The sequence below is a fragment of the Delphinus delphis genome, chromosome 14, assembly GCF_949987515.2.
Source record: "Delphinus delphis chromosome 14, mDelDel1.2, whole genome shotgun sequence".
Lineage (NCBI taxonomy): Eukaryota > Metazoa > Chordata > Mammalia > Artiodactyla > Delphinidae > Delphinus > Delphinus delphis.
In genome coordinates, this window is record NC_082696.1 from 32818218 (window position 1) to 32834560 (window position 16343).

At 36.3% G+C, this 16343-nt stretch overlaps 1 protein-coding gene across 1 annotated transcript in view; it reads right to left on the bottom strand.

Moving 5' to 3' along the window:
- LAMA2 (laminin subunit alpha 2) overlaps window positions 1–16343 on the bottom strand; it is a 603358-nt gene that overhangs the window by 221566 nt on the left and 365449 nt on the right. The window contains exons 17-18 of the mRNA XM_060029982.1: window positions 14142–14269; window positions 4111–4197 (exon numbers count right to left, since the gene is read on the bottom strand). Of these exons, the coding sequence (XP_059885965.1) occupies window positions 4111–4197; window positions 14142–14269 (215 nt within the window). The remainder of the gene's footprint in view (window positions 1–4110; window positions 4198–14141; window positions 14270–16343) is intronic.

The window sequence follows — 16343 nt, forward strand, 5'->3', positions numbered from 1 at the left end:
AAGACTAGACGTGGCTGGGCACCCAAGCACAGCACAGCTAGTGTATTGGCAAGAAGAGGGCACTAGTGTATTGGCAAGAAGAGGGCACACTGGATTCGAGCCCCTAGTCTCCCCCTTGGTTGAGTACTTTTGTGCAGTGTACGCACTGCACAACCACAGATGAGCAGCCTTTTGAAACCTCACTACCAGTCACAATTTTCCTAATGGCACTACTGAGTAAGCATAACTGTCTCTCATCTCTAATTTCTGTAACCCCATGCTCTGCATACAGGACCGAGGGATCAAGGAGACTCAGCCACGAGTAGAAATTCTCACCATCATAGTGATCAGATGACAATTAGACTTGGTTCAGAGTCAAGACGTTTCTGAAGCAGAGAATATCGAAATTGGATTTTGGAATTGAAATAAAAAAAAAAAAAAAGGGGCTTCTCTGACACTGAATATAAATCATGTGGATAAAACTGTAGGTAAATTTTCCAAATACAAAGCAATTGAATCCAAATACCTTCTGCATTCTCTGTGGCAATTGAGAAATTAAAGTTAACTTTGACTTCTCTCTCCTTACTTAGGGAGGACATAAAAAACTGCCCAGCTCAGGAGGGGACAGGGTTTAAGGGGTCCACATAGCTCATTAAGTTTCTTGTGGCCCTATGGATCTCATTGGATGAACTTGTCACAGTCTCTTAAAATATCTATCTCCATGAAGTGTGATATGTTGCTGAGGCTACAAACTTATTCAGAAAGTAGCTTAGTACCCAGTAGAGCAGATGTCATCAGCATTTAGCTCACTTTTTTTTCTCCATGTTCTTTTTAATTTCACTTGATGCTCCGGCACTCATCCCTTTTTGCCCTTCAAAATACTGTCTCCTTGTTTTTCTATATTTTTCTCTTCTTGTCCAGATAATATCCTAGAATCTTAGCAAAGTGCCATGATGAATACCCAGTTCCCTCACCCCTGGTTCTCTTCTTTTCATTTTGTTTAAAACAGTCCCTAGTCAGAGGAAAGCAGTACTGTCTCAAGGGATGAGCGCTTTGGCCGCAAGCAAAAGTTTCTGAAAACTGTAACCAGTGTCCTATGTGTGACAGACTATCAGTCCATATTTTGTCATATCTTGTTTTGCCGTCCTCTTGTTCACAATTTTTCTCCATTCCCTCAATTTAAGCAGCAAGACCATCTGTGCTGCTTGACTGAGTCAAGGGATCTGACAGGAAGGAAAGCAGAAACATAGGAATCTTTTGGACTTTGCCTTTAAAGGTCACCATTTCTATGAATGTGGCACCTCCTCCTGCAATTCATCCCCAAACAGGAAATGGGATGGAGTTAGAAAGGCAGATGGAGGAGAAATGATGAGAGGAGGCATGTTGGTGGATCCCAGTTTGGAAAGAAGACAGCAGTATGTGTCCTGTGTGCCCACGAGTGGTAGGACAGTAGTGGGGAGAGTTATTAGACCTGAGGGCAAAGGTAATCAGGAGGACAGGAAACAGGAAGAGGTCCGCAGAAATGCATTTGGATGAATTACTCAGAACAGGTTGGGCCTACTATATGTGCACTACCCAAAACAGTCTCACACACACACACACACACACACACACACACACACACACACACACACACACACACACACACACACACACACACACACACACACACTCATTCCGGCATTCAAGGCTGTTGGTACTATAAGTAAGCTTGTTAGAACTTTGGTTCTAACCAAAGCTAGAGGTGGAAAGTGGGGAGAAGAGAAAAAATTTTAAAAACTGGAACATAATTGACATATAACACTGGGTAAGTTTAAAGTGTACTTGACTGAGATTATGTGTCCAAGCCCTCACAGCTCCTACATATAAAGAATTTGATCTCAAAGTAGAAATTAAACTGAGATAAAAATATAAAGTTATAATTCCCATCTATCTGAGTCTGAGATGCATTCTTGCTATATAATAAAAGTAGGGAATTTATGGTCACGTAAGATTAGAAAATGATGAGTTAAACAAGTTGAAGAGATTTTTTTCACTCCAGGACTGGTCAGAACCTTTCACATGCTAATAGATGCTTCCCAAATGTAAGTGATCATAGAACTCTATTCCAAGAACATCTATAACTTGGAAAACACAGCTTCAGTTTTTCAATGCTGATTTTGTGTAGATGATATGCAGAACTGATTACACCAATCACTCACAGAATAGTTTTGATTACAGGATTTTCAGTCCAACCCATATCTCCTTCCTTCCCTGACCCTTATTCTCCCTCACACCCCGGTCTACTTCAGCCTGCACATCCCCAAAAATGTTTCTCCTAATATTTTGGATCCATCTAATGGACTCCTTAGCCCCTACAAACACAAAGAAATGATAGACTCTAAATATTCCTGTAAAACCCTAATCTGTATTCTGGCTAGAAAAATATAATATCACATCTTCCATATAATAATGGATTAAAGTTATTTTTGACTGAAAAACTTGAATTAGAGGTAAGATATGCCATTTGAGGCATGTTTCTCTCTTCTTTTTGATCAGATTAATAAAGGTTTTAGACAGGAAGTCATCCTTTTTGTCAGGTATTCCTTTCCTAGGTGAATTTTATTATTCAGACCAGAATGTTCTCCAGAATATGTTCAAATATTCTCACCGACATTAAAAATGTGAGCTGCTTGAGGGCAAGGATGGTAGGATACATCTGTTTATAGCCTATGTCTAGCCCCATGCACAGCACATGGTAGTTGCCAAACAAATGTTTCTTAAATAAAATGTAGGATTTTAAATTGTAGATGGTTCAGAAACCATTGTCTAACGTATACAGAAAATACATATCACGGAGCAAAGCGGTATAAATACATCAGAAACTAAGTCCCCCTAGATAAATGGATTTAATGGCCTTGTATGACAGAGCAGCTGTCATTTTCCAGTTGCTAAAAAAAAAGGTTGCCTGTAGTGAGCCAGAGGGATTAGGCATTTGATGTAAATCTGTCTTGGCAATGATATGTTCTCCTATTACAGTAAGTAATATGCATGTGTCCTCCTTTTTTTAAAAAAAAAACACAATCAAAGACTTCTAGTTTCTCAACTGCAAATAAACCCTCCTTATTTCAGTTCTGTTCCTCCATTACTAATTTACAGATGCTGCCATACTCACAAACAGTACTTGCTGCCGCTAGGAGCTGTCACGGGCACTGTGTCCACAGACTGCTAGCTGCTGGCTAAATTCTCTCTGGGTGATTGGCTCTTCCTTCATTAACTTTATACAGTCTTGTTGAAATAGGGTTGATGGCTGCCGAGGGTACAGGAAAGGATAGGCAGAAATAGCCCTCTGTGGCGTTAGCCTTGGTGATGCTGGGTGAAAGCAGGTTACTTTCTCTGCCTCTCCCCCTACCTTGACCCCCACCCACCTTCTAGTGATGGAAACGAAAGGGACTATTTTCAGTGCTACACCCAGAAGATGCTGTTGTGTTTGTCAATGACATTATAGGAGAATTTTGTACCATTTTCAGTGAGACTGAAATACAGAAGAACCTTTTCCTCCAAAAGATTTTAGGAGGAAAAATAATCACACAAATTACATAAAATAATATCCCTGGCTCCACTGCAAAACCACCTAGTAAAATCAACGGGAATTAAAATACTGGCTTAGAAGTAGTTAGAGAATATAAATCATGATAATAAATTACATTTTGTTTCGATTTTCAAATATATTTAAGGTAAATTACGGACCACTTGCTGAACTATGAACTACACACATTTAAGCTACATTTTAAGGACAAAAAGCTAATTATGAAAAATAAATGTTGCCAACGTACACAGTAAGATAAATCTTAAAGTGTATGACTTTCCATTTGAACAATACTTTCTAGAAAGACTGCAGGTTAATGCTTAACCTTTAAGATTAAAACATTAATCAAACACTCTCTGAGTGAATGGAGATTTATAGAGCAATTTCTAGAGAATAAATAAACTATAAAAATATACCGCATTTGTTTGACAAGTGTGGTGAGAAACTTTATTTCACCTGAGTGTGGCGGCTTTTCTGGGATAGTGAGAAGGATGATAATGCCTGTGGTTTTTATAACTCCCAAGGTGGAAATCACATTGGAAGACAGTGTAGTATGTGCTTACCTCTCACAGTGTGGTCCTCTGTACCCGACAGGGCATTCATCACAGATCAAGCCAAGACTTCGGTCCAAATGGCACGTCGGGCTAAAGCTATGTTGACGTCATTGGGAAACAACGGCGACAAGGAAGAAGCATATACACAAAGTCATTAGCAGCATATTTTCATTTCTCTTCTTCCAATGTTGCTGTGACAAAAGGGTACAGGCTAGTCATTCTCGTCTCACAGACGGAGAGTAGGATCTGGCCAATCCAGGATAAAATGACATTGCTATTTCTGCGGACGTGAACACAGTCCAATGGAAAACAGTATCCCTGTGACATGCTATTAACTGATTTTTGACTCTTCTGGGTCCCTGATCATCAGTAACAAGTGGGACTGTATAGCTGCTCTTGAGGGATTCCCTGGGCCTGGAAAAATACAGTCTCACATACTTTCTCTCTAGCCAAATCCTGATGAATTTGAAGCAACCCAGAGAAATCTGTTAGAGATTTTGGAAAACTCAGTATGTGGTAGTGGAAGCTGTGGTAGTGGTGGTGGTGGTGATGGGGTTCCTCTGTCCAGTACTTCTGTCATGGGCGTGGATGTGTGTGTGTGTGCAGGCTGCTGCCCACGTGTACTCAGGGTTACACTGTTTACACAGACAGAACCCTCAGAAAAGCTTTCAGATGAGATCAAGCATGCATATTCCGCCTAAATTTATAATAAAACGAAACAAACCAAAACAACCTTGCCATTTCATATCTTCTGGCACGTTCCAAAGTTTACCTCTCTTTGTACATATTTCCATCCTGGGTGTCTGAAGTCACGGAGTTGAACACCAAGTCAGGAGCTAGCAGAGTAATTACGTGCTAGCTTTAGCCTTCATCAACCTGTTCGACTCTGGCCATACTTCTTTGCCTTGTGAGAGACAGCCTTCGCGCATGGACTGTTACCTCAGAAGTGACACATGGGCTCTCTGCAGAGCCATCAACTGTTTGAATTCTGTGACCTCTGCTCCTCTGCCGTTTCAAAGGAAATGCCCCCAACTACTCTTTCTCTCACTATGTTTTCCCTAAATAGATTTATTTTCTATTATATATGACAGGACAATTCAGTAGAGGTTTGCTTGATGGCTGAATGAATTAAAGAGAGAACTACAAATTAAACACTGAGCTCATTTTGCTCCTGACACTTGTATGACTTTGGAATACTTTCTTAACTTTTGTGCAGATCCGATCGTGCGTACTATTTTTTTAAATAATCTCCCTTTGGCTTAACTCATAGTAGTCCTGTAAATAGTTAATATTTCTTTTATTTATTTAATATTAACTGAAGTATAGTTGATTTACAAGATTGTGTTAGTTTTGGGTGCACAGAAAGTGATTCAGTTATATATATATATATATTTTTTTTTTTTTTAATTATTTTCCATGATAGGTTATTACAAGATATTGAATAGAGTTTCCTGTGTTATTTAGTAAATCCTTGTTGCTTACCTATTTTATGTATAGTAGTTTGTATCTATTAATCCCGTATTCCTAGTTTATCCCTCTCCCACTCCCTTTCCTCTTCGGTAACCGTAAGTTTGTTTTCTATGTCTGTGAGTCTGTTTCTGTTCTGTATATCAGCGATCCCCACCCTTTTTGGCACCAGGGACCAATTTCGTGGAAGACAATTTTTCTATGGACCAGTGGCGGAGGGAATAGTTCAGGTGGTAATGCGAGCAATGGGGAGCGGCAGATGAAGCTTCCCTCGCTGCTCACCTCCTGCTGTGTGGCCTGGTCCCTAACAGGCCGTGGACCACTACCGGTACATGGCCCAGATGTTGGGGACCTCTACTGTATACAGATTCATTTGTATTATTTTTTGGCTTCCACATATAAGTGATAGCATATATTTATTATTTGTCTGACTTACTTCACTTAGTATGATATTCTCTAGGTCCATTCATGTTCCTGCAAATGACATTATCTTATTCTTTTTGTGACTGAGTAATATTCTGTTTATATATATACCACATTTTCTTAAACAGTCTTCTATTGATGGGCACTTGGGTTGTTTCTATGTCTTGGCTATTGTAAACAGTGCTGCTATGAACATTGGGGTGCACATATCTTTTCCAATTAAGAGTTTTCATCGTTTCTGGATATATGCCCAAGAGTGGGATTGCTGGATCACATGGTAGCTCTATTTTTAGTGTTGTAAGGAACCTCCATACTGTTTTCCATAGTGAATGCACTAATTTAGATTCCCACCAACAGTGTACCCTCTCCAGCATTTATTATTTGTACACTTTTTGATGATAGTCATTCTGACCAGTGTGAGGTGATACCTCATTGTGGTTTTGATTTACATTACTCTAATAGTTAGTGATGTTGAGCCTCTTTTCATGTGCCTATTGACCATCTGTATGTCTTCTTTGGAGAAACGTCTATTTAGGTCTTCTGCCCATTTTTTATTTGGGTTGTTTGTTTTTAAAGATTTAATAATTTTTATTTTTTGATAGTAGCAAGCTATTAGAACCAAGTAGCTCTATCATTTAAAAAATTTCAACTCAGCGGAACATTTAAATGAATCTGGTGAGGTAAGTGGGGAAAAGCCTGGTCTGGCGTATCTTGAGTTCACAAACCTTACTCTGAAAGATTTCACGTTAAGGGGTTCTGGTGGCTGCCACGAGCAGCAGAAGCAAGTTACACCCAGTCTATGGTCTGTGAGAGGGGACCCATCTTTCAGAGAGCAGCCTGTGGTTTGCCACCCATGACCCAAAGGGAGCTCACCAAGGGTGATTTTCCTGGCAGGAGTATGACTGCAGTGAGGAGAAGAGGCACACGTAAAAATGGAAAGAAACAATTGTTTTTTCCTCCTCATGCCGTGATTTGCTATTGTTTTCAGACATAAAACGGAGGACTGGATTTTGACAAACCTCTGGAATGCACGTATGTTTTCTTTTAAAACTGGCATTCTTTAACTACCTCATCATCTACAGAGAAAGTGACCCTTAACTAGAAGCCCTAGGTTTCCCACCCATGTGGGACTACAATGATTGAAAGAAAACCATACCAATTGTTTACTGATCCTAAATTAGTTTACCATAAGTCATGTCAAAGGTTCTTGATAAGGCTTCTGACACTTTAAAACTATTTATAAAATAGATTTCAAATTCTTGAATATACTCATGCCTCAGTTAAGGCTGACAGAGGTAAAATAAAACACACTCACTGACAGAAATCAATGCTTTTTCAGAAAAAAATTAAGCAATAACAATATATCAGATTTGACTAGCTCTTTACATTTTTAGAGTGCTTTTATGCATAATTCTATCACATTTTCACAAAATCCTATGAGCTGGTGGGGGCGGGCATAATTTTTCTTGCTCAAAGTCATATGCTAATTTCCAGGAGAATTTATCACGGGATCCAAAACTTTTGATTTCTAACTTGATGCTCTCTTTTCCCTATAACCATCCAGTATTCAGAATTAAGTGAATTTAAACTTCTAGTAATATAACTATTTGACATGATGAGTCTAAATAAAAGCTCCTCATAAAATATATTTGTATTTGTGCTTCAATACTCCTTAAACAATGTAAACTGAGGGTTCACTCCCTTACTGCTGTAACTGCAGTTGTAAGTATGGAGAAGATGGTAGTCAAATATAAACATAAAATTAGAATGAGAAATAAACATGTACAACAAAAAATGTCTATAGAATTCGGATTGGCAAATGCAGCAACTTGACACTGATTTTGGCAAATACAGGAAGCTAACTGTTCTGTGATAGAAAGAGGGAACTGTAAGATCTTTGTTGACTTCAAGTGATTCCAAGATTATGTCATCTAACTCTAGTTGGCTCGCTCTACACCAGCAGAGGCAATATTCGGCTTCCTGGATTATCCACTCCATGCCACAGAAGACACAAGAGATCAAGAATAGCAGGCTTTTTCCACAAACAGGGGGAGGAAGAGAAGCTATTGCTGGAATAAACAGTAAGGAACTACACATAGAAACAGTCTTTTTAAATGGCTGAATGTAAATTTTTATATTTATAAGTAAGTGTATATATGTACATACAAATGAATATGTATGTGAGCATATGTGTATGTATTTAGGTATGTGAATGTATAAATACAGATAAAATTAGCTTTGTTCCAGAATGCATTTAATCTTACCTATCAAAATATGTACATTAAGATAAAATGATGCAATACGATTAAAGAGAAAAAAACTAAAAAATAAGATAAAATCAGGGGTATATTTAGAGTGCAGAATGTGTATTGTAAAAAATGCGTATATACGTGTATATGTATATATTGTACAATATGTTCATTGGATAGTGGCAGACCATATGGATAGTGGCAGATCATATGGCTTTGAACCTTCTCACAGCCAATGCAAGAGGGAACTGAATTGCCTCTTGGTTTCTGTGATGTGACAGGAAATAATGAAGTTTTTCATCACTGGCATAAATTTTCCATCATTAGGGGTTAGACAATCAGGACATGTTCTACGTTTGCATATAAAATAGGAGAGCAGGACTCCTTTTAGCTAATTGTTACCTGGAACACTTGGGTAGGGGAAGACAGACCAGAAGGGATAAGATGCTGCAAAGTGTCGGTGAGTGAGGAAGCTAGGGCTAAGATGGTGTGACTGTCCACGAATAACTGCTAAAGGAGTAGAGGACTGAGAGAAAGAGGAGAAAAATGAAGGGCAAACTCATCTTACTTCATGACTATGGTTTGGATCACATATATTTTTGAAATTTCTCCATAAGTTTTTTCTTCTTTCAGTTCAGTGATATCTGTTCTCTTTATTCTCAGGAGACCCATTTAGCAAACATATTTCTTTAATTATCTTTAAATAATGTGAAATCTGATGTTATGTCCATAATTGGATTTTGTAATTAGAATTGGGTAATTTTCTGTGTTTCTCTAAACATGAGTTTCTCATTTAGCAAAATAGGAGTATGATCTGAGTAAAGCCTTCATGCTGATAAATTACAAAAGCAAATACTTAGCATAGTGCCACAATAAATTAAGTAATTAAACCTGCAGTTTTTCATCCAACTAGCTCCTTACATTTGAGTTAGCATAGCTGTTGCCAAACACTAGAGTCATTTTTTACAATGGACATTCATAGTTTGTCTAACATTAAGTCCTATTAAATTGTTTTTTTTTTGCTTCTCTTCAATGTCTCTGTAATTGTTTCTATTTCTATAGTGCCATTGGAAGAAGCACAGAGAGGTGAATCAGAATATACGGGTTCTAATATTGGTTCTGCCACAAGCAAGCTGTATGATCACGATCCAGGAACTTAATTTCTCTGGAGTTTAGTTTTCCCTCTGGTATATGGGACTAGTAAGATACACGATAATCACCTGTGTGTACATAAAACTGTATGTGGGAAAGTGCTCTAAAATACCTAGCACACTCTAAAATTTCTAAAGTTGTTGAAATGAACAGGTCCTTAAATTTAAATTTTGGCTTAGAATATTTATATTTCTCTGTTATAAGTACTAATTTTAACAACAATTCAATGTGGCCCCTTGAGTGAGTCCAAAAGTCAGCTCTAGAAGTGGTCCATCCTTTCACAAATTTAAAGTTTAGCATTTCTGATGTGCACAAAGAAGTAGTATTCACAATGATATCAGTAGACAGAACTTATTAAGAGCCTACTCTCTGTTCAGCTTTGTGCCAAGATTATCTCCAATTTTTTTATATAACTGATGAAAATCTACAATGATTTCAATAATATTATTTATTCAAACACATCCTAAGTGTTCAAGGGCAGACAATCATGTGTCTTTTTCATATCATATTTAATCTATAAGCTGTGTGATGCCAGAAATTAATATAAACATTTGAAATATTTACATTTTTATTTGCATTATTACATACTGTAATGATAATTACATTATTATTCTCTAGAGATAAATTTCACTACCTAGTTACAATCTATAGCTAGAATACATACATCACCAATGTGAGATGGCTAAGCAAACAGTGGACACTGCAAATAGTTAATGAAGTGATATATATATATATATATTTTTTATATATAATTTAAATATTATATGCTTGTCTGTATTCATACATCATAATAATTATACTGATCTATCTCTATCTCCCTACACATGTGATTTATTTTGCAATATTATCTAAGAAATTTGGAGCCAAAATGCTTATGACCTATAAGATTTATGACTGGGGATTAAATAGATAAATCACCAAGGCAAAACTATCACTAAGCCTTACAATTCTAGATGAAGGTTGCAGCAACCTTTAGTTGAATTTTTTTTTTCTGAATAACTTATGAACATTCAAATCCCATCTTCTGAATAATATGTAACTAGTCAAGTTATTCCTCATAGTTTCTAACTCAGATTATAATAGTAATGACTTTTTAAAAACTTTTTTAAAAGGGGAGTTTCTCTAAGTCATTAAGTATCCCCATTATTTAGTGAATAAAAAAATTCAGGTTATTAGATTAAAATGAATTTTTCTCATCACTATTGTGCAGCTTAACTATGTTAATTTTCAAAGTGTGTTAAATTTAAAAGACCTAATACCTCTGAAAACAAATTTTTAAACAAAGTGGATCATCACTGTTCCCTCTTTCTACTTATAAAAATGCCACTTTTTTATTGAAGTATAGTTGATTTACAATATCGTTAGTTTCAGGTGTACAGCACAGTGATTCAGGTTTTTTACAGATTATATTCCATTATAGGTTATTACAAGATACTGGGTATAATTCCTGGTAAAAATGTCACATTTAAAGCTGGCATTTAAAATTGTTCTTTGCCCTCTATTGCCAATTCTAAAGTTAAAATTATTACTTAATAATTTAATAATTATTTAATGTAAATGAAAGCACCTGAAATTAAGAATCTTTAAATATTTGGTGTAACTTACATTGTTATTATTGAGTTGTCTTTATTTTAAAGAATCAAGATCTGCATAATATACCGAACTGTAATACAATACTAAAGAACATTTTATCACTGGACACTGGGACCTCAATCCTTTTTAGCACTGACGGATGGTATTGTAACGCTTGCTGACTTTCTCCTTTCAGGAACACAATTAGAATCCATTTTAAAGTAGAGGCACAGTAAGCAGAGAAGAATGGGTCATGAATGCTTATAATTACCCAAGCAAAGTTCTCTCCCTTATGGCTCTTCTGCATTTATAGTAATTGGTAATTAGTTGGTCTAATTTGAAGATAAATTCATAAGGTCTACATGTTCACTAAATTACATAATTCTGCAAATATATTAGGCTAGGATTCCCATGGTACTATGAATGGTCAGCTGTGCTGAACTGACAGCTGTGCTAATGCCGTTGACATTTGGGCTGAGAAGGAGTGCAATGCAGATGAGTGGCTAGATGCTATCCCTTTGTTTTCCTCACCTCAGTGAAAGTTTTGTATACGTTGGATGGTTCTGGAGAATTCCATTCAGCTACGTGAGTGAGTAGGTTCTCCACTGCTTGATCTGACCCTTCACAAGTACACCAGAGAGCAAGGTTTGTGTCACGTTATGACCAACATATTCATTATTTTCCAGATTTCCTTTTGCCTTCTTCCTCTTCTCTGACATCCCTGGTTACCAAAGGATCTTCAGTTTTGTAACCACCCAGGCTCATGCCCTAAATTCTGAAAATGTTCTGATCACTAATATATAGTTACCCCATTTCCCATTTAAGTCTCTTAATGCTATCACTTAAAATGCAGTGTGATTTTTAAAGAAGCCCTCAATGTAAAACTGTAGAGGAATGGAAAGCACATTGGACTTTAAACATAAAATTCCAACTCTGATACTTTAATATTTTATGACTCTGAGCAAAATAAGGCTCACCATGTTCAATCATTGTTTTAGGTGCTTTGTGTATTTTCGTTTACGTAATTCTCACAAGAACCCTATGAGAGGGTCCTACTATCACAACTAATGACAAGAGAATTGAGGCACAGAGAGTTTAAGTAACTTTCCCAGAGTCACACAGTTAGAAAGTATGAAACTCAGCATTTAAATCAAGGAATTCTCTGAGAATTGGCACTATAATGCTCTTTTCCCACTCGGAAACTCTTTTCTTAATCTATAAAATAAGACCCACTTATTGAATAGTTTTTGAAGGTAAAATAATGCCAAATATAGTGCTTGAGCCTATGCCTAGAATGTAGTAGGCTGCTTTCATTAAATCTTAGTTCTTTCTCTTCTTTTCCAGTGACTAAGATGGAAAATTCTGAGGGAGGAAGGTTGTCAGGAAAGAGGACAAGGATTTCATGTGAGATGAAGTATAGGAAGCATAGTTCCTATGAGGACTTTTAAATTTAATGACAGAGTTATTCTCAAAGTCTTTAGCTTGTAGTATTTATGGACTCTAGTAACAAAAGACCATTTCCATTAGGAATATCCTGGGTAAGACCTCAGAGTATGACCAACTTGATAACAGCTTCACATTAAAAAACTGTAACTGACAGATTTCATTAAAAATCATTAAAAACTTTTGCTCTGCAAGCATTAATACAGCATTTAGAAACAGGTGGAAAGTACATAAAATAATATGAATTTTATTAAGCACTAAGCTTGCCTTTAAGAAAAATTTTTATAATTTCTTTGATTTAAAACTATAGTTTATAATTTTTACTAGTAAAAAGTGTTGATTATTGTTCAACATAATATGCCCCATTAAAATAAAAAACATTTTTGGTTTCAGGGTCTTGCTTACATATTTGCTTAAGGGATGGCTGCTCTAAGGGGAAAGTGAATTAGAGCAGCTGAAATACAGTGTTCCCCTAAAAGGTAAAAGGAAGAGCAGACAAGATATATACTTTTAAAAGTGTGGTACAGAAGGAGAAAAACAAGTATCGTATAATATCGTTTATATGTGGAATCTAGAAAAATGGTACAGATGAATTTATTTGCAAAGGTGAAACAGAGTCACAGATGTAGAGAACAAACTTATGGTTACCAAGGGGGGAAGGGAGGGTGATGAATTGGGAGATTGGGTTTGACATATATACACTACTATGTATAAAATAGATAACTAATGAGAACCTGCTGTATAGCACAGGGAACTCTACTCAGTGTTCTGTGGTGACCTAAATGGGAAGGAAATCTAAAAAAGAGTACACATATGTATATGTATGACTGATTCACTTTGTTGTACAGTAGGAAACTAATACAGCATTGTAAAGCAACTATATTCCAATAAAAACTGATAAAGCAAAACAAAAGCAAACAAAAATCAAAGTCTGTTACAAAAGGTTATTATTTTAGGTGAACAAACAGAAAATTTTAAAAAAGACAGAAAGAAACCTGGATGACTAGAAAAATTGTATGAAGTTTGCATTAAACTTTTTCAAGATGTAGTTTATGTAAAATAAGATGCAAATTATTACCCATATTTCCATATTTATATAATTTATCATATAATACCATTATAATTATTTCAATAAGATAAACATATATATATATATATATATATATATATATACACATAATATGATAATATGATAAACTGTGCGCTAAGGGACAGAACTGGTGCTTAAAGGTCAACTAACTGATTTCTTATTTTACCTTTTTGAGGGGTTTATGACTTGCCTAAGAGTTACAAATATTGTGTGACTGGGACCCAAATGAGCAGCATTTATATTAGTAGTCTTTTTATTACAGTATGAAGATGTGTGTGTGTGTGTGTGTGTGTGTGTGTGTGTGTGTGTGTGTGCGTGCAAGTGCTTGCCTGTGGGCACATGTCTATGTTTGTATAATATATGTCTTCTGTTCTTTGGAGTTGGTTTAGAAAATCTATTTAAGTTCTGTCTCTTAGATATTAAATCCCCCAAACTAGAGCTAAAATACTAAAAAATCTGCGGAATAAATAGCCATAACTTTAAATGTTTTATATTTAGAAAAACTCACAGTATCTTCTTGAGAAATTCATGCATAAATCTATTACTTTTTTATGTGTGACAAGAGAAAGGGTAAATTCTATATCAAAAATGCACTTGCAGAACTGGATTCCCAGCTCACGAGAGAGGTTAAGTTTGTTACTCACTTATTGGATGGGATATTGAGTGGACAGGCACAGGGCTGACAGTCATCAGAGGTTCCTTTAGTAGGATCACCATAGAAACCAGGAAGACATTTATTGCAATATAGGCCACCAGTGTGATCCTTACAGTTCTGAGGAAGAAATGCACATCAGAGTTTATTATTTCAGTCTCAAGCATCAACATGTTACCAAAAATAGATCTACAGAATCATTAGTCTATTCCCCGCCAGAAAGAATAATTTTCCACATTAAATGGTCAATTTTACAGCTGGGAGAGAGCACTGAAAGTTAATTTAATATCTAGCTTATAAACTACACACTAGTTTCAGCATATGCAAACTTACAAAAAGATGACTGAAATTCATTATAAATATTTTTAATTATGCAAATAGTATTTCCTTTTTTTCTTTGTTGTTTTCTTTAAGGAAATACAAGTGATCATGAGTGTGTATGTGTGTATAGTTATAGAGTCTTAATAATATATGTTTAATGGAAATTGTACTTGATTTAGGTAAAAATCAATTGTTCAGCTTAAACTGCTGATTTAATGAGAACTATGGCTAATCCTACAAAACCTCTGACACTATGGCCTTTTACATCAGAGATTAATTTGGACCTCAGTAGGCTCTGATGATGTGGACAATGCACTAATGTATTACAGCTGCGAGGGCCTTGCTTAACTCATAATTTAAAAATGAGAATATTGAAAAATTAAAAATTTATACCAATAAATAATAAAACCACAAGGCACATAAAAATTTCCCTCACACATTGTTTTTTACTTTTTATTTTTTTATTATTTTTATCATCTTTATTAGAGTATAATTGCTTTACAATGGTGTGTCAGTTTCTGCTTTATAACAAAGTGAATCAGTTATACATATACATATGTCCCCATATCTCTTCCCTCTTGCATCTCCCTCCCTCCCACCCTCCTTATCCCACCCCTCTAGGTGGTCACAAAGCACCGAGCTGATCTCCCTGTGCTATGCGGCTGCTTCCCACTAGCTATCTATTTTACATTTGGTAGTGTATATATGTCCATGTCACTCTCTCACTTTTTCCCAGCTTCCCCTTCCCCTCCCCATATCCTCAAGTCCATTCCCTAGTAGGTCTGCATCTTTATTCCTGTCTTGCCCCTAGGTTCTTCTAACCATTTTCTTTTTCTTTCTTTAGATTTCATATATATGTGTTAGCATATGGTATTTGTTTTTCTCTTTCTGACTTACTTCACTCTGTATGACAGTCTCTACGTCCATCCACCTCACTACAAATAACTCAGTTTCATTCCTTTCTATGGCTGAGTAATATTCCATTGTACATATATGCCACATCTTCTTTATCCATTCATCTACTGATGGATACTTAGGTTGCTTCCATGTCCTGGCTATTGTAAATAGAGCTGCAATGAACATTGTGGTACATGGCTCTTTTTGAATTATGGTTTTCTCAGGGTATATGCCCAGTGGTGGGATTGCTGGGTCGTATGGTAGTTGTATTTGTAGTTTTTTAAGGAACCTCCGTACTGTTCTCCATAGTGGCTGTATCAATTTACATTCCCACCAACAGTGCAAGAGTGTTCCCTTTTCTCCACACCCTCTCCAGCATTTACTGTTTGTAGATTTTTTGATGATGGCCATTCTGACCAGTGTGAGATGATATCTCATTGTAGTTTTGATTTGCATTTCTCTAATGATTAATGATGTTGAGCATTCTTTCATGTGTTTGTTGGCAATCTGTATATCGTCTTTGGAGAAATGTCTATTTAGGTCGACCGCCCATTTCTGGATTGGGTTGTTTGTTTTTTTGATATTGAGCTGCATGAGCTGCTTGTATGTTTTGGAGATTAATCCTTTGTCAGTTGCGTCATTTGCAAATATTTTCTCCCATTCTGAGGGTTGTCTTTTCGTCTTGTTTATGGTTTCCTTTGCTGTGCAAAAGCTTTGAAGTTTCATCAGGTCCCATTTGTTTATTTGTGTTTTTATTTCCATTTCTCTAGGAGGTGGGTCAAAAAGGATCTTGCTGTGATTTGTCATAGAGTGTTCTGCCTATGTTTTCCTCTACGAGTTTTATAGTGTCTGGTCTTACACTTAGGTCTTTAATCCATTTTGAGTTTATTTTTGTGTATGGTGTTAGGGAGTGTTCTAATTTCATTCTTTTACATGTAGCTGTCCAGTTTCCCCAGCACCACTTATTGAAGAGGCT